The sequence below is a fragment of the Anomaloglossus baeobatrachus genome, chromosome 10 (genome assembly GCF_048569485.1).
Source record: "Anomaloglossus baeobatrachus isolate aAnoBae1 chromosome 10, aAnoBae1.hap1, whole genome shotgun sequence".
NCBI lineage: Eukaryota > Metazoa > Chordata > Amphibia > Anura > Aromobatidae > Anomaloglossus > Anomaloglossus baeobatrachus.
Window position 1 is genome coordinate 56,281,012 of NC_134362.1, and position 18,545 is coordinate 56,299,556.

The 18,545-nt window shown below is 52.1% G+C and overlaps 1 protein-coding gene across 1 annotated transcript in view; it reads right to left on the reverse strand.

The window, feature by feature from the left end:
* ATG2A (autophagy related 2A) overlaps positions 1–18,545 on the reverse strand; it is a 306,688-nt gene that overhangs the window by 149,955 nt on the left and 138,188 nt on the right. Inside the window, exons 16-19 of the mRNA XM_075326760.1 lie at positions 7,773–7,875; positions 6,654–6,816; positions 6,415–6,557; positions 6,189–6,331 (exon numbers count right to left, since the gene is read on the reverse strand). Coding sequence (XP_075182875.1) covers positions 6,189–6,331; positions 6,415–6,557; positions 6,654–6,816; positions 7,773–7,875 — 552 coding nt within the window. The remainder of the gene's footprint in view (positions 1–6,188; positions 6,332–6,414; positions 6,558–6,653; positions 6,817–7,772; positions 7,876–18,545) is intronic.

An 18,545-nucleotide genomic window follows, 5' to 3' on the forward strand; every position in this document is an offset into this window, starting at 1 on the left:
AGTGGGCTCTTATTTACAGCATTATATAATACTGTGTATAGGAGCCCAGGCCGCTCTATATAACGCAAAAAAAGAGAATTTTGTTACTTACCGTAAATTCTTTTTCTTATAGTTCCGTATTGGGAGACCCAGACCATGGGTGTTTAGCTTCTGCCTCCGGAGGACACACAAAGTACTACACTTAAAAGTGTAGCTCCTCCCTCTGAGCTTATACACCCCCTGGTAGCCATTCCTAGCCAGTTTAGTGCAAAAGCTGAAGGAGAATAGCCACCCACAAGAAGAACCGAGTAAGAACCGAAACAACCGGAGACTCTGTCCACAACAACAGCCGGTGATAACACACGGAACAAGAAAATTGCCAACAGGGAGGGAGCTGGGTCTCCCAATACGGAACTATAAGAAAAAGAATTTACAGTAAGTAACAAAATTCTCTTTTTCTTTACCGTTCCTTTGGGAGACCCAGACCATGGGACGTTCCAAAGCTGTCCCTGGGTGGGAATAAACAGAAAAAACGAAGAAGTAGGCGGAGCCTAACTTCACAAGTGGGCGACAGCCGCCTGAAGGATGCGTCTGCCCCAGCTCGCATCTGCCGAAGCATGAGCATGCACTTGGTAGTGCTTCGAAAAGGTATGCAGGCTAGTCCAAGTGGCAGCCTGACAGACTTGTTGAGCCGTAGCCTGGTGCCTAAAAGCCCAAGAGGCACCGACAGCTCTGGTCGAGTGTGCCTTGATCCCCGGCGGGGGAGGCACCTGAGTACTCTGGTAGGCGTCCGAAATGGTCGATCTAATCCAACGGGCCAAGGTCGGCTTAGAAGCAGAGAGACCCTTGCGCCGCCCTGTGGTTAGCACAAAAAGAGAGGTGCACCGCCTAAGCGCAGCGGTGCGAGACACATAAATCCGGAGAGCACGCACCAGATCCAGAGTATGCAGCGCTTTCTCAAAGCGATGAACAGTGGCCGGACAGAAGGAAGGCAAGGAAATAACCTGGTTAAGGTGGAAGGGAGAGACCACCTTAGGAAGAAAGTCCAGGGTCGGACGGAGAACTACCTTGTCTTGGTGAAAAAACAAAAAAAGTGACTCCGAGGAGAGCGCAGCCAAATCAGAGACTCTCCTGAGAGAAGTTATGGCAACTAGAAAGGCCACCTTTTGAGAAAGACGATACAAAGAAACCTCCCTAAGGGGCTCGAAAGGGGGTTTCTGCAATACCATGAGGACCAAGTTAAGGTCCCAGGGATCCAAGGGCCGCCGATAAGGCGGAATGATGTGAGACGCACCTTGCATGAAGGTGCGGACCTGAGCCAGCCGGGCGAGACGCCGCTGGAACAGCACTGATAGAGCTGAGACTTGTCCCTTGAGAGAGTTGAGGGACAGTCCTAGCTGCAGACCGGACTGTAAAAAAAAACAGAAGGGTCGGCAACGAGAATGGCCAAGGGGAATGGCCGGAAGAGCGACACCAGGACAGGAATGTTTTCCAAGTCCTGTGATAGATCTTGACGGAGGAAGACTTACGGGCCCGAGTCATAGTGGAGATGACTTCAGGAGGAATACCAGAAGCCGTCAAAATCCAGGACTCAAGAGCCACGCCATCAATTTGAGTGCCGCAGAATTCGGGCGGAAAAACGGACCTTGCGAGAGCAGGTCTGGACGGTCCAGAAGATGCCACGGCATCTCCACGGACAGTTGGAGCAGGTCCGGATACCAAGCTCGCCTGGGCCAGTCCGGTGCAATGAGGATGACTCGACGGCCCTCCATTCTGATCTTGCGCAGGACTCTGGGCAAGAGAGCTAGAGGGGGAAACACGTAGGACACACGAAACTGGGACCAGTCTTGAACCAGAGCGTCCGCGACGAAGGCCTGAGGATCGTGGGAGCGAGCCACGTAAACCGGAACCTTGTTGTTGTGACGGGATGCCATTAGGTCCACGTCCGGAGTGCCCCACTTGCGGCAGATTGACTGAAACACTGCCGGGTGCAGGGACCACTCGCCACCGTCCACGGATTGACGGCTGAGATAATCTGCCTCCCAGTTTTCTATGCCAGGGATGTGGACTGCGGATATGGTGGACTTGGAGTCCTCCGCCCATTGAAGAATGCGTTGGACCTCCAACATTGTCAGGCGGCTGCGTGTCCCGCCTTGGTGATTGATGTAGGCAACCGCTGTCGCGTTATCTGACTGGACTCGAATGTGCCTGCCCGCCAACAGGTGGTGAAAGGCTAGGAGAGCTAGAAGCACAGCTCTGGTTTCCAGCACATTGATTGAAAAGGCTGACTCGGACGGAGTCCAAGTGCCCTGTGCTCTGTGGTGGAGATGTACCGCTCCCCAGCCAGATAGACTGACATCCGTGGTGAGAATCACCCAGTACGGAGTCAGGAAGGAGCGCCCTTGGGACAAGGAGAGGGGTCGAAGCCACCACTGAAGAGAGTTCCTGGTCCGTGGCGACAGAGCCACTAACCTCTGTAAGGAGGAAGGCCGCTTGTCCCAACAGCGGAGAATGTCCAGCTGCAGAGGACGCAGATGGAACTGGGCAAAGGGAACCGCCTCCATGGACGCCACCATTTGACCCAGCACCTGCATCAGGCGCCTGAGGGAATAACGGCGGGGCCTCAGGAGAGAGCGCACCGCTAGCCGGAGAGACTGCTGTTTGATTAAGGGCAACTTCACAAGTGCCGGCAAAGTCTAGAACTGCATCCCTAGGTACGTGAGACTCTGGGTCGGAGTCAGAGTGGATTTGGGAAGATTGACAATCCACCCGAATTGGGCTAGGGTGGCGAGAGTGAGCGAAACACTCCGCTGACAGTCTGCGCTGGATGGACCCTTGACCAGAAGGTCGTCCAGATAAGGAAGCACTGCTAACCCCTGGAGGTGCAGGACCGCAATCACTGCCGCCATGACCTTGGTGAATACCCGAGGGGCCGTGGCTAACCCGAAGGGGAGAGCCACGAATTGGAAATGATCCTCTCCTATCGCAAAACGTAACCAACGCTGATGTGACACTGCGATTGGCACATGTAGATAGGCATCTCGGATGTCGATGGACGCCAGGAAATCTCCTTGGGTCATTGAGGCAATGACTGATCGCAGAGACTCCATGCGAAAGTGCCGCATCTGAACATGCTTGTTGAGAAGCTTGAGATCCAGGATGGGCCGGAATGTACCGTCCTTTTTGGGGACTAGGAAGAGATTTGAGCAAAAACCTCTGAACCGTTCCTGAGCGGGAACTGGGACAATCACTCCGTTTGCCTGCAAGGACGCCACGGCCTGCGAGAAGGCGGCGGCCTTGGAGCAGGGGGGAGTTGAGAGAAAAAATCTGTTTGGAGGGCTGGAAGAGAATTCTATCCTGTAGCCGTGAGATATGATGTCTCTCACCCACTGATCGGAGACTTGCTTTAACCAAGCGTCGCCAAAGTGGGAGAGCCTGCCACCGACTAAGGACGTGGCTGGAGCGGGCCGAGAGTCATGAGGAAGCTGCCTTAGTGGCAGAACCTCCTGCGGTCTTCTGCGGACGCGCTTTTGGGCGCCAGTTGGATTTCTGATCCTTGGCTGAGTTAGCGGACGAGGCGGAAGGCTTAGAGGATGACCAGTTGGAGGAACGAAAGGAACGAAACCTCGATTGATTCCTACCCTGGCTGGGTTTCCTGGTCTTGGTTTGTGGCATGGAAGTACTCTTCCCGCCAGTTTCGCGTCATATATCTCAGCTTCCTCAGGGCGAGTCAAACCCGCCCTGAGGAAGCTGAGCTATATGACGCGAAACGCGCGTTGGTAGGAAGGGTTCTGTGACCTGTGGGACACACTAGCGACGCACTTGCGACGCTCTCACTATTATGGGTAAGCAATTGAACTTTAAGCCTATTATATGACTGCACTGAGGCTTGATTTATATACTTATATACTCATAATTTCTGATATCTTTGTGAGAGTGCTTTTCTGCCCCACATGTCTGTATGTATATTTAATGTATGAATAAAGATTGTTTATTTTTACCTATAAAAACTCCTGGTTCTTCTGGTTCATATACCTCAGCAGAGATGCAGAATGCAGGATGACCCAGAGCAGAGTGAACTCTGCCTGAGAAACCGGAGCGAAGAGAGGGGGCGGGACTAGGGGGCATTCCTATAAAAGAGCGGGAACTGGAGGGCTATAGAGACCTGCAGGGAAGGGGGGACGCCCCAGCAGTGGAGAGTGTCCCTCCCCTGTGTAGAACAGCCGCCGGGAGGAGCCGAACCTGTCCCTCTGCATGAGTGACATGCGAGGGCAGGAAAATGAAACTAGGCCTCCGGCGAAGCCGGGGCCTAAATTAAGGCGGCGAGGCCGACAAGCAGGCACCATCGGCGCGGTTCTCAGGCAAAAGCTAGAGAACCCGCCGGAAACGTTAAAACAATCACATACAGCATACTCTCCCCTTACAATAAAGAACCGGGACCCCCAACATAAACGTCTCAGGTACTTAGCTGCTGAGACGCAGGGCCATGTCCCTGGGGATGAGTGCTCCGGTCCAACAGAATCCTCAAGGGGTTGTGGATGGAGACCGGACTCCTGCCAGGCATGGAGACCGTGCTGGCTCCCACTTCAAGCCAGAGCCCAGAAGGGATGGTGAAGGAGCGCGGCATGTAAGGCTGCAGCTTTGTAAATCAACCTTAACAACACCGCCGACACAGTGGGGTGAGAAGGGACATGCCGGGAGTCCAGACATGGACCCGCTTTTCTTCAAACTCTTTCCAAAAGTCAAACAAATCAGATGAGAATGCATGAGTGGATGTATGCCTCCTGACACAAAGCAATAAACTGGCTAGGACTGGCTACCAGGGGGTGTATAAGCTCAGAGGGAGGAGCTACACTTTTAAGTGTAGTACTTTGTGTGTCCTCCGGAGGCAGAAGCTAAACACCCATGGTCTGGGTCTCCCAAAGGAACGATAAAGAAAAGAGCTTTCATTATACTCACCTGGGGGTTGGTTGGGTCCGATGGGCATCACTGGTCTCAGTCCGGCGCCTCCTCTCTACCTTCCATCGCCGTCCTCCTTCCCAGCTGCGTGTGGATGACACATCCTGCGTCATCCACACAGAGGCCTCCATTGCGCTCCTGCGCATGAGCACTGTGATCTGAACTGCCGAGGGCAGCACAAAGTACCGCAAAGCGCAGGCGCACTACAATACTTTGATCTGCCCTTAGTTGGACAGATCAAAGTGCGATTGCGCAGGAGCTCAATGGAGGCCTCTGTGTGGATGACGTAGGACGCATCAACCACATGGAGCTGGAAAGGAAGATGGCGACTGCACAAGATAGAGGAGGTGCCAGATTGAGACCAGCGACGCACATAGGACCGGACCGCCCTGCAGGTGAGTATAATAAAAGCTCTTTTTTACGTTCTATAGAGTGGCCTGGGCTCTTATCTACAGTATTCTAGAATGCTGTAAATGAGAGCTCACTCCTGGTGGCTGCAGCTTATAAGTGGAAATCCTGGTGACAGGTTCCCTTTAGTATCTCCAGAATGGCTGCAAATTTTAATAAAGCAGTAAATTGCAAATGTGCTTGTTTTTACATGTACTACCTCTGAATATAAGAATAACCCTTTAAATATAAACAATTGTAGTGCAGGATAATCATGTTTCCAGTAAACCTACATGGCAGATTTAAAATAGCCCGTACTGGCCGTGATCTATGTTGCCAACTACTCATATATATATATATGCACTATTGGAAAAAGGATCCAGCTCTGTCCCATAGGCTCCTATATCTAGTAAAGAAGCCAGGGCTTTAGGGTACAATGGCTCCTGTACATGACATAGGCACCTAGGAGGTAAAGCAGGAGGTTTGTTCTTCTAGTGCACAGAAATTAACGCCCTGCAGCAAGGACCATGGACGCCATGCACTGCTATGAAGGCCTAGGCTATGATCTGCGCAGTTCTGATTTGGAATCCTCCTCCGAGACCCTGAGAGACCCCCTGGAGGTCTCCCCCAACACTGCTATTTAGGGCCAGATTCTGCACTGTGACTACTATGTGCACCCCTACACTATAATGCAATGTGCACACAGGAGTCTTTTGCAACATTTTCAGAACAAAAACTGAGTGTAAACTCAACATTTTTGAGGAGTTTTAAGATTTGGAGGAGGATTTAGAAAGTTACCGCTCAGTTTCTGCTTCAAAAACTCATTTTTTATTTATTTGACCTGCATGTAAACCCAAACTCACCCAGTCTGAATGCAGACTTGCACATGCGGAAAGTGTCCTGATGATAAATAGGTGTAGATTGGGTCTCAGAAGGAAACAGAGAGTCAGTGATGGGGGCGTCAAACACAGACATAGGCTCCCACATCAACAGATCATTACATAGCCTGGCAGGGAGAAAAAGGGTATAATCGTAGTAATGCATGACCAAGTCATTTATCAAACATGGCAATATGATCAAGTCCAATACCTGTTGTATACGTTTTCATACATTTCCTTGCTGGGAAGAAATATGTGAGCTCTGGGCAGAGTGACCTCAAGTTTATATTGGGAGGATCTGAGGGTCACTTGTTGGAAATCTGACATCTCTTCTGGGTCGGCTGGGATAACCATCTGTAGTGACAAAGGAGCAAAATAAGAAAAATGTGAGAAAATAGAGGAAAAAGTCAACTATTGATGAGAAATGTAAGGTTGTATCTTGGTGCAAACCTCTTCCGTTTCAAACATTGTCCTCTTGGATGAGAAAGGGGAAGGCTCGGGCTGTTTCAGCTCACATGGACTTTCCACAGATGGAAGATCCGGGTCTTCAATTTTTTCCTGGCACAGATCCCATGGGGAGACTTTGTTTTCAGGAAGGATGGTCACTAGAATACTAAAAAAAAAAGTGAAGACAAACTATCAATGATAAGAAAAACATAAAATGTGACTAGAGATAAATTGAGAAGACTTTTCTCAAATATACGTCATCAGCAATTTACTAGATGTCTCTGAATATTAGGGTTCATTCAGAAGAGGGTATTGTATGTATGTGTGGTGCCGGTTTAACCCTATTGTAATGCGCACAGCCGATGTAGAGGCAGAGAGCGGGGTTAGTGGACACACTGGACCACAGGGGGGACCCGGGCTTACCCTTTAGTGGGAGGGGTGTAACTAAGTCACCATGTACCACTACCAGGTCAGTGACTGTGGCAGCTGAAGGACACAGGTATAGACAGTTACAGGCGGGGTAACGGAGGCAGGCTAGACAGGGCAGGTATGGACAGGAATGGTGGGCACTGCAGGGACAGACCGGTTTGGGAAGGAAGGTACAGGAAACGGACACAGAGGTAACGGGACCTGACAACTAGCTAGCAGACTAGTACACTAACTAACAATGATTTTCGCAAGGCACCTCCCCTAATGGGAGGGTGCCTTAAATACATAGTGCCTCTCAGCCATAGTCTGAGAAGCATTTCCGGGAAATGGTGGGACGGCTCTTTAAGAGGAGAGCTGGTGTATGAGTACGCCCTAAGAACACTCACGGGGGACCTGGGCTACAAAGAGAAGCAACACACGTGGATAACCGGGGAATGCGGGGGTGGGACGTCGGATATTGGACCTGACAGGTTCCCTTTAACATCAAGTTAGTAAGGATTTTTTTTCTATTCTGCTAATCACATATATTTGAGATAAGTTTATATTTTGGTCTTCTTTCACTTCATGAAGTTTTACAGGATGTGATGGGTCCTTTTCTTATTTAATGGCACCATGATTGCTTTATAAAAATGTATTTAATTTTTTTTTAGCAAACTGCATTATGTAGGTCATTCTTTTACAAAGTTAACCAACCTGGGGAAGGTGAATTTCTTTCCACCTGGTTTGGCGAGAAGATCTATTCCTTTACTGATCTTCAGACACGGAACGCGTAATTTGTTCCCATCAGAGTAAATACCTGGATGGATCAGAGGGAATAACACATACAGATTTACTTCCATCTTGCTCAGCATACCACTGAGGAGATTTATCAGAACATGTTCAAAGCAAACGTGGAGTGATAACCTTTCATCAACCAATCAATGGCCAAGTTTTTGAAAAAGAAGGGAATTTTGTTTACTTGCCGTAAATTCCTTTTCTTCTAGCTCCAATTGGGAGACCCAGACAATTGGGTGTATAGCTATGCCTCCGGAGGCCACACAAAGTATTACACTAAAAGTGTAAAGCCCCTCCCCTTCTGCCTATACACCCCCCGTGCTCCCACGGGCTCCTCAGTTTTGGTGCAAAAGCAAGAAGGAGGAAAAAATTATAAACTGGTTTAAAGTAAATTCAATCCGAAGGAATATCGGAGAACTGAAACCATTCAACATGAACAACATGTGTACACAAAAAAACAGGGGCGGGTGCTGGGTCTCCCAATTGGAGCTAGAAGAAAAGGAATTTACGGTAAGTAAACAAAATTCCCTTCTTCTCTGTCGCTCCATTGGGAGACCCAGACAATTGGGACGTCCAAAAGCAGTCCCTGGGTGGGTAAATAATACCTCATAATAGAGCCGTAACGGCTCCGTCCTACAGGTGGGCAACCGCCGCCTGAAGGACTTGCCTACCTAGGCTGGCATCTGCCGAAGCATAGGTATGCACCTGATAGTGTTTCGTGAAAGTGTGCAGGCTCGACCAGGTAGCTGCCTGACACACCTGCTGAGCCGTAGCCTGGTGTCGCAAGGCCCAGGACGCTCCCACGGCCCTGGTAGAATGGGCCTTCAGCCCTGAGGGAACCGGAAGCCCCGAGGAACGATAAGCTTCGAGAATTGGTTCCTTGATCCACCGAGCCAGGGTTGATTTGGAAGCTTGTGTCCCTTTACGCTGGCCAGCGACAAGGACAAAGAGTGCATCCGAGCGGCGCAGGGGCGCCGTACGAGAAAAGTAGACTCTGAGTGCTCTCACCAGATCTAACAAGTGCAAATCCTTTTCACACTGGTGAACTGGATGAGGGCAAAAAGAAGGTAAGGAGATATCCTGATTGAGGTGAAAGGGGGATACCACCTTAGGGAGGAATTCCGGAACCGGACGCAGAACCACCTTGTCCTGGTGAAACACCAGGAAAAAGAGAATTTTGTTTACTTACCGTAAATTCTTTTTCTTATAGTTCCATCATGGGAGACCCAGACCATGGGTGTATAGCTACTGCCTCCGGAGGACACACAAAGTTACTACACTCAAAACGTGTAGCTCCTCCCTCCTAGCATATACACCCCCTGCTAGCCAGTCCTAGCCAGTTTAGTGCAAAAGCTGAAGGAGGACATCCACCCACAAGAAGAGACAGAGTAAAATCCGAAAGAACCGGAACCTCTGTCTACAACAATAACAGCCGGTGAAGACACACGGAACAAGAAACCTGCCAACAGGCAATAGGGAGGGTGCTGGGTCTCCCATGACGGAACTATAAGAAAAAGAATTTACGGTAAGTAAACAAAATTCTCTTTTTCTTTATCGTTCCTATGGGAGACCCAGACCATGGGACGTTCAAAAGCAGTCCATGGGTGGGAATAAACAGACAACTGAGAAGCAGGCAAAACCTAACTTCACAAATGGGCGACAGACGCCTGAAAGATGCGTCTGCCGAAGCCCACGTCTGCCAAAGCATGAGCATGCCTTGGATAGAGCTTCGAAAAAGTATGCAGATTAATTCGAGCTGCAGTCTGACAGACCTACTGAGCCGTAGCCTGGAGCTTGAAAGCTCAAAAGGCACCGACAGGTCTGATCAAATGTGCTCTGATCCCCGGCGGGGAAGGCACTTGAGTACACTTGTCAGGCCTCGGGAATGGCCGACCTAAGCCAACGAACCAGGGTCGGCTTAGATGTCGAGAGACCGCTACGCTGACTAGCAGTCAGCACCCGAGAGAGGTGCACTGCCTAATAACGGCGGTGCAAAACACATAGATCCGGAGCGCCCGCACCAGATCCAGGATATGCAACGCTTCCTCAAGCGATGAACAGGAGCCGGACAAAAGGAAGGCAGGAAAATTGCCCCGGAAAAGGTGGAAGCAGTAACCACCTCAGGGAAAAAAGTCCGGAGTCGGACGGAGACCACCTTGTCTTGATGCAAAAGACGAAAAAAGGGGGTGACTCCGAAAGAGTGCAGCCAGAACTCTCTGGCGGGAAATTATAGCCACTAGAAAGACTACTTTCTGTGAAAGATGAAACAAAGAAACCTCCCTAAGAGGCGCAAAGGGGGGTTTCCGGGAACCGGGAGGACCGGATTAAGGTCCCAGGGCTCAATAGGCCGCCGGAAAGGCGGAATAATGTGAGATGCGCCCTGAAAGGAGCGCACCGGAGCCAGCCGGACGATATGCCGCTGGCACATACTGACAGAGCCGAGACCTGTCCGTTAATGAGGGATAGTCCTAGCTGAAGACCGGACTGTGGACAGGAGGGTCGGCAAGGCTAAAAAGGTCAAAGGACACTTTGAAGCTCGAGTCATAGCGGAGATGACTTCAGGAAGGATACCAGAAGTCGCCAAGATCCAGGACTCAAGAGCTACGCCGTCAATCTGAGAATCCAGAAATCTGACGGAAAAAACGGACCTTTTGAGAAAAGGTCTGGACGGACCGGAAGATGCCATGGCAACCGAACGGACAGAAGGAGCAGGTCAGGGTACGAAGCCTGCCTGGGTCAGTCTGGGAATGAGAATGACCCGACGGCCCCCTTAACTGATCTTGCGCAGGACTCTGGGCAAGAGGTAGAGACGAAGCTGGGACCAAACATGAACCAGCGTGTCTACCGCAAAACTTGAGGATTGTGGACCACGGTTGGACAGCTGAAATAGTCCGCCTCGCAGTTGTCACATCTAGGATGTGGGCTGCGGATACGGTGGACTAGGAGTCCCTTGTCCACTGAAGAATGTTGAGCCGCCAAGATTGCCAGGCGGCTGAGTGTCCCGCACTGGAAGTTGATGTAGGAAAACGCTGTCACGTTGTCCGACTGGACTCGAATGTGCCTAGCCGCCAACAGATGGTGAAGGCTTAGAGAGCTAGAAATACAGCTCTGATTTCCAGCACATTGATCCAGAGGGCTGATTCGGACAGAGTCCAACGCCCTGCGCTCCACGGTGGAGATATACTGCTCCCAAGGCGGAAAGACCAGCATCCTGGTGAGGATCACCCGGGACGGGGCCAGGAATCCCTGAGACAGAGTGGCCGAAATCACCACTGCAACGAGCCTCTGGACAGTGGCGAAGCCACCACTCCGTGGAAGGAGGGAGGTCGCGTGTACAGCGGAAAAACTCCAGTCTCAGAGGACGCAGGAGAAACTGGGCAAGGAATCGCTTTCCTTGACGCCACCGTCTGACCAGCACCTTATTTGGTGTCTGATAGAACGACGTCGACCGCCAGAGGAGGGACTACTGATCGACCAAGAGCAGTTTCACAAGTGCCGACAGTCTCGAATTGCGTCCTTGAGAACCTTTGGGTCGAAGTCAGAGTGGACTTGGACAGAATGACAAGCCACCCGAATAGGTAAGAGTGGCGAGAGTAAGCGAAGTACTCTGCTAAGAGTCCGCACTGGATGAAGCCCCGAGAAGAAGGCCGTCCAGGGCAAACGATCACTGCCAATCTCTAGGGGTGCAGGACCCTAATCACAGCAGCCCTAATGAGAATACTCGAGGGGCCGTGGCTAACCCTAAGGGAAGAGCCACGAATTGGACCACTCCGATGGCAAAACATAGTCAACGCTGGTGTGAAACTGCGATTGACCCCTGTTGAAAGGCATCTCTGATGCCGATGGCTGCTAGGGAATCTCCTTGGGTTCTTGATTGATCCGGTGAAAAACACACGGAACAAGACCGAGACTCCATGTGAAAACGCCACACCTGACCATGCTTGAAAAGCTAAAGATCCAGGTCGGAAGGCACCGCCCTCTTCGGGGACTAGAAATAGATTTAAGCAAAAATCTCAGAACCGTTCCCAGTCGGGAACCGGTACAATTACTCCATTGGCCTGCAAGAAATGCTACGGCCTGTGAGAAGGCGGCGGCCTTGGAGCCGGGAGGAGTTGACAGAAAAAAATCTGTTTGGCGGGTGGACAGAATTCCACCCTGTAGCCATGGGAGATATAATCCCGCCCCCACTGAACGGAGACGTGGTAGAACCATACGTCGCCAAGTGGAGAGAGCCTGCCACCGACCAAGGAGGTGGTTGGCGTGGCTAGATAGCTCGGAGGAAGCTGACTCCGTGGTAGCAACTCCTGCGGCCTTCTGAAGACGCAGCTGCAAGCCATTTGGTGCTATGAACCAAAACCGAGCTAGATGATGATCAGATGGAGGAACGGAAACCACCAAAACCTCAACTGATTCCTGTCCTGGACAGGTTCCCTGGTTTAGGTTTGTGGCAAGGAAGAACTCTCCCCGCCAAGGGCTTCCTGAATTTCATCCAGTTGGTTCCGAAGAGACTGGTCCCACCACAGGGGAGCCCAGCAAGGAACCCCTAAAGAGGCATCTGCTTTCCATTTCCAAAGCCACAGGAGCCTGCGGATAGCGAGGAAAGTAGCCAAGACCACCGCCGTGCGGTGTCCTGCATGGCATATCTGGCATAGGATGAAAAGACTGAAGTCTGGAAGTTCAGGCAACCGTCTTGGGCATAGAGTCCCTGTGAGGGAATGCATCTCCTCCAGACAAGCAGAGAAGGTACAAAAGAACCGCACTGCTGTAAAGCTGAGGAAAACGAAGCTGCTGCCGCCCCAATACCGACTTGGCCCAAAGGACAACCGGGCGGACCGCAAAACCTTAAGAGAGGAGCTATCAGCCACTGACATAACGGACCGGGCTGAGCCACCTGAGGTGAATGAGCCCACTTCTTGACCACCATTGGTGGACAGGGGAAACACATTCCTCAGAATTACGCTTCATGGGAAGCGACTGTCAGAGCGGACCCTGGGCTTGGTCACAGGGGCCTGAAAACTGGAGTGGTTAAGGAACACACTTTGTGTTCTCCTAGGTAAGGTAACTCCGGCGGATTGGGGTCCAGTACAAAATTAATGTACCGTGGGATCCTTATAGAGGTGCTGTCAGCCCCTGATACAACTATCCGGGCTGAAAGTCCGGACACCGGAGGGGCCACCATTGGCGAATGAGTACACTCCTTGACCACCTCTGATGGGAGGGGGAAACAGGCAGCAGAACCCCGCTTTGGGGTCTGCAGGACAGGCTGTGAGCTTGGACGCAGCAGGGTGAAAACTGGAGTGGTTAAGGGACACACTCCTCGTCCTGTTAAAGGTATACTGATGCCTTTCTGCCAGTGGGGAATACTCCACTGATACAGGTGGATGGACACAATCCAATCATTCGCCTCTGCGTCACGGACGGACGGATCAATACATAAAGTAGCGTCCGAGCCCCTGGTAGAGACATCCTCCTCGTCCAGTGAGTCAGCTCGTAATCGGAGCTGCGGGACGGGGAAGGACAGGGGATCCTGCGTCTCCCTGTCAGGAGGACGGGATCTGAGCCCAGAAGGAGGGTCGTTTGTGAGCTTTATTGAGCGAGCTGAAGCAGAAAACGCCCTGAGAAGGGAGCTGCATGCTCAGCAGATGCCGGGACAGCCGACTCCTGGAAATAGGATTCCCTCAGGGGTCAGCCACCGAAACCGGAGCAGATGGAGGGGCCACTAATGAGCCTCCAAGCTGAGGGGCCACAGTGGTTATGAGCTCGGTACAGCCGTACGAGACTACTTGCAGTGAATAATAAAAACAGCCTGCAGCCCTGCTCTGTGAGACATGCTGCAGAGGTGGGGGCTCTGTCAAGACTGGCCACCAGCATATATAAACAGATAAAACAAGCAGCTGCACAACCGGAGGTTGTGGCTGCCAATCGTTCAAAACGACATGTCTGTGCCCCCTGGTCCCTCAGCCCAGGTCCCCACTTGTCACACTGTGGAATCTCTGTGCCCATGCAGGCACAGAGAACGCTGAAAACATGGCGACCGGAGCGAGGAGAGGGGGCGGGGCCTACTCTGAGAGCGGCAAAAGGATTCTGTCAGTGAGGTAGCCAGGGGAGGGAATCTTTCCTCAATGAGGAGTGTCCCTTCGCTTGTGCTGCGCAGCCGCTGGGCGGAGCTACACTGCCTCTCTGCATGACTGACATGCAGAGACAGTGGAAACCGAAACTAGGCCCCAGGCGAAGCCGGGGCCTAGAGTAAAACATGCGGCCGACGTGCAGGCACCATCGGCGCGGTTCTCCAGTGAAAACTGGAGAACCGGCCGGAAATGTTAACACCAAACATAAAACACATTCCCCCAATAAATAAACATAAAGGACCCTTGGAAAGACCACTTTCTGTGGTAATAACGTCTCATATACTTAGCTTGTGAGACGCAGGTTGCCAGGGTCCTGGGGGGTGATCGCTCCGTCCAGCAGGGTCCTGCAAAAGGGCTGCGGATGGAGACCGGTCTCCTGCAAAGCAGTGAGAACCGTGTTGGCTCCGATTTCAAGCCAGAGCCCCAGCATGGGATGGTGAAGGAGCGCGGCATGAAAGGGATACAGCCCTGAAATCAACCTTAACAGCAGCCCCGCAGTGGGGTGTGAAGGGACATGCCGGGAGTCCAGACTGGACCCGCTTTTCTTCCAAATCTTTGTCCAAAAGGAAAAATCAAAAATCAAAATCAGAGAATGCATGTGTGTGTGATCCTCCTGAAACACAAAGCATGAAACTGGCTAGGACTGGCTAGCAGGGGGTGTATATGCTAGGAGGGAGGAGCTACACGTTTTGAGTGTAGTAACTTTGTGTGTCCTCCGGAGGCAGTAGCTATACACCCATGGTCTGGGTCTCCCATAGGAACGATAAAGAAAGGAGCTTTGCAAGACAACGCTGCTAGCTCAGACACTCTCCGAAGTGAAGTGACTGCTACTAGGAAAACCACTTTCTGCGAAAGGCGTGCGAGAGAAATATCCCTCATTGGCTCGAACGGTGGTTTCTGAAGAACCATCAGCACCCTGTTCAGATCCCAGGGTTCTAACGGACGCTTGTAAGGAGGGACGATGTGACAAACCCCTTGCAGGAATGTGCGTACCTGTGGAAGTCTGGCCAGGCGCTTCTGAAAAAACACAGAGAGCGCAGAGACTTGTCCCTTAAGGGAGCCGAGCGACAAACTCTTTTCCAATCCGGATTGAAGAAAAAACAGAAAAGTGGGCAAGGCAAATGGCCAGGGAGAAAAACCCTGAGCAGAGCACCACGACAGGAATATTTTCCACGTCCTGTGGTAGATCTTGGCGGACGTTGGTTTCCTAGCCTGTCTCATAGTGGCAATGACCTCTTGAGATAATCCTGAAGACGCTAAGATCCAGGACTCAATGGCCACACAGTCAGGTTGAGGGCCGCTGAATTCAGATGGAAAAACGGCCCTTGAGACAGCAAGTCTGGTCGGTCTGGTAGTGCCCACGGTTGGCCGACCGTGAGATGCCACAGATCCGGGTACCACGACCTCCTCGGCCAGTCTGGAGCGACGAGGATGGCGCGGCGGCAGTCAGCCCTGATCTTGCGTAACACTCTGGGCAACAGTGCCAGAGGAGGAAACACATAAGGGAGTTGAAACTGCGACCAATCCTGAACTAAGGCGTCTGCCGCCAGAGCTCTGTGATCGTGAGATCGTGCCATGAATGCTGTGACCTTGTGTGCCGGGACGCCATTAGGTCGACGTCCGGCATCCCCCAGCGGCAACAGATCACCTGAAACACATCCGGGTGAAGGGACCATTCCCCTGCGTCCATGCCCTGGCAACTGAGAAAGTCTGCTTCCCAGTTTTCCACGCCCGGGATGTGAACTGCGGAGATGGTGGAGGCCGTGGCTTCCACCCACATCAAAATCCACCGGACTTCCTGGAAGGCTTGCCGACTGCGTGTTCCCCCTTGGTGGTTGATGTAAGCCACCGCTGTGGAGTTGTCCGACTGAATTCGGATCTGCTTGCCTTCCAGCCACTGCTGGAACGCTTTTAGGGCAAGATACACTGCCCTGATCTCCAGAACATTGATCTGAAGTGAGGACTCTTGCTGAGTCCACGTACCCTGAGCCCTGTGGTGGAGGAAGACTGCTCCCCACCCTGACAGACTCGCGTCCGTCGTGACCACCGCCCAGGATGGGGGTAGGAAGGATTTCCCCTTCGATAATGAAGTGGGAAGAAGCCACCACCGAAGGGAAGCTTTGGTTGCCTGAGAGAGAGAGACGTTCCTGTCTAGGGACGTCGGCTTCCTGTCCCATTTTCGTAGGATGTCCCATTGAAGAGGACGCAGGTGAAACTGCGCGAAAGGGACTGCCTCCATTGCTGCCACCATCTTCCCCAGGAAGTGCATGAGGCGCCTCAAGGGGTGTGACTGACCTTGAAGGAGAGATTGCAACCCTGTCTGTAGTGACCGCTGTTTGTTCAGCGGAAGTTTCACTATCGCTGAGAGAGTATGAAACTCCATGCCAAGATATGTCAGCGATTGGACCGGTGTCAGATTTGACTTTGGAAAATTGATGATCCACCCGAAACTCTGGAGAGTCTCCAGAGTAACGTTGAGGCTGTGTTGGCATGCCTCTTGAGAGGGTGCCTTGACCAGCAGATCGTCTAAGTAAGGTATCACCGAGTGACCCTGAGAGTGGAGGACCGCAACTACTGTAGCCATGACCTTGGTGAAAACCCTTGGGGCTGTCGCCAGGCCGAACGGCAGTGCCGCGAACTGAAGGTGTTCGTCTCCCATGGCGAAGCGCAGGAAGCGCTGATGCTCTGGAGCAATCGGTACGTGGAGATAAGCATCTTTGATATCGATCGATGCAAGGAAATCTCCTTGGGACATTGAGGCGATGACGGAGCGGAGGGATTCCATCCGGAACCGCCTGGTCTTTACGTGTTTGTTGAGCAGTTTTAGGTCCAGAACAGGACGGAAAGATCCGTCCTTCTTTGGAACCACAAACAGGTTGGAGTAAAAACCGTGACCCTGTTGCTGATGAGGAATCGGGACCACCACTCCTTCTGCCTTCAGAGTGCCCACCGCCTGCAGAAGAGCATCGGCTCGCTCGGGAGGCGGAGATGTTCTGAAGAATCGAGTCGGAGGACGAGAGCTGAACTCTATCCTGTAACCGTGAGACAAAATGTCTCTCACCCAACGGTCTTTTACCTGTGGCAGCCAGGTGTCGCAAAAGCGGGAGAGCCTGCCACCGACCGAGGATGCAGTGTGAGGAGGCCGTAAGTCATGAGGAAGCCGCCTTGGTAGCGGCACCTCCGGCGGTCTTTTTAGGGCGTGACTTAGACCGCCATGAATCGGAGTTCCTTTGATCCTTCTGGGGCCTTTTGGACGAGGAGAATTGGGACCTGCCCGCACCCCGAAAGGACCGAAACCTCGACTGTCCCCTCCTCTGTTGGGATGTGTTTGGTTTGGCCTGGGGTAAGGATGTTTCCTTTCCCTTGGATTGTTTGATGATTTCATCCAATCTCTCACCAAACAAACGGTCGCCAGAAAATGGCAAACTGGTTAAGCACTTTTTGGAAGCAGAATCTGCCTTCCATTCCCGTAGCCACAAGGCCCTGCGTATTGCCACCGAATTGGCGGATGCTACCGCCGTACGGCTCGCAGAGTCCAGGACAGCATTAATAGCGTAGGACGCAAATGCCGACGTTTGAGAGGTTATGGACGCCACCTGCGGCGCAGACGTACGTGTGAGTGCGTCAATTTGCGCTTGACCCGCAGAGATAGCTTGGAGTGCCCATACGGCTGCGAATGCTGGAGCAAAAGACGCGCCGATAGCTTCATAGATGGATTTCAACCAGAGCTCCATCTGTCTGTCAGTGGCATCCTTGAGTGAAGCCCCATCTTCAACTGCAACTATGGATCTAGCCGCCAGTCTGGAGATTGGAGGATCCACCTTGGGACACTGAGTCCAGCCCTTGACCACGTCAGGGGGGAAGGGATAACGTGTATCCTTAAGGCGCTTGGAAAAACGCTTATCTGGACAAGCTCGGTGTTTCTGGACTGCCTCTCTGAAGTCAGAGTGGTCCAGAAACATACTCGTTGTACGCTTGGGAAACCTGAAACGGAATTTCTCCTGCTGAGAAGCTGACTCCTCCACTGGAGGAGCTGAGGGAGAAATATTCAACATTTGATTGATGGACGCGATAAGATCATTCACTATGGCATCCCCATCAGGAGTATCAAGGTTGAGAACGGCCTCAGGATCAGAATCCTGATCAGCTACCTCCGCTTCATCATACAGAGAGTCCTCCCGCTGAGACCCTGAACAATGTGATGATGTCGAAGGAAATTCCCAGCGAGCTCGCTTAGGCGGTCTGGGGCTGCGGTCCGTGTCAGAGACCTCACCCTGGGATCTATGAGACACCCCGGAAGAACATTGTTGTTCCGAATGAGGGGGACCAGGGAGCAATGATTCCCCAGTGCCCATGGCCTGAGGTACTGGTCTGGACTGCAAAGCTTCTAATATCTTAGCCATAGTCTCAAAGTCTTTCAGTAAAAACTGCAAACTCTGTCCCTGTCACCTGGACAGTGTTAGCAGGTGGTTCCTCCTGGGCCACCCTTAGCAGAGGCTCCGGCTGAGTAAGTGCCACAGGGGCCGAGCATTGCACACAATGAGGGTCAGTGGAACCTGCCGGC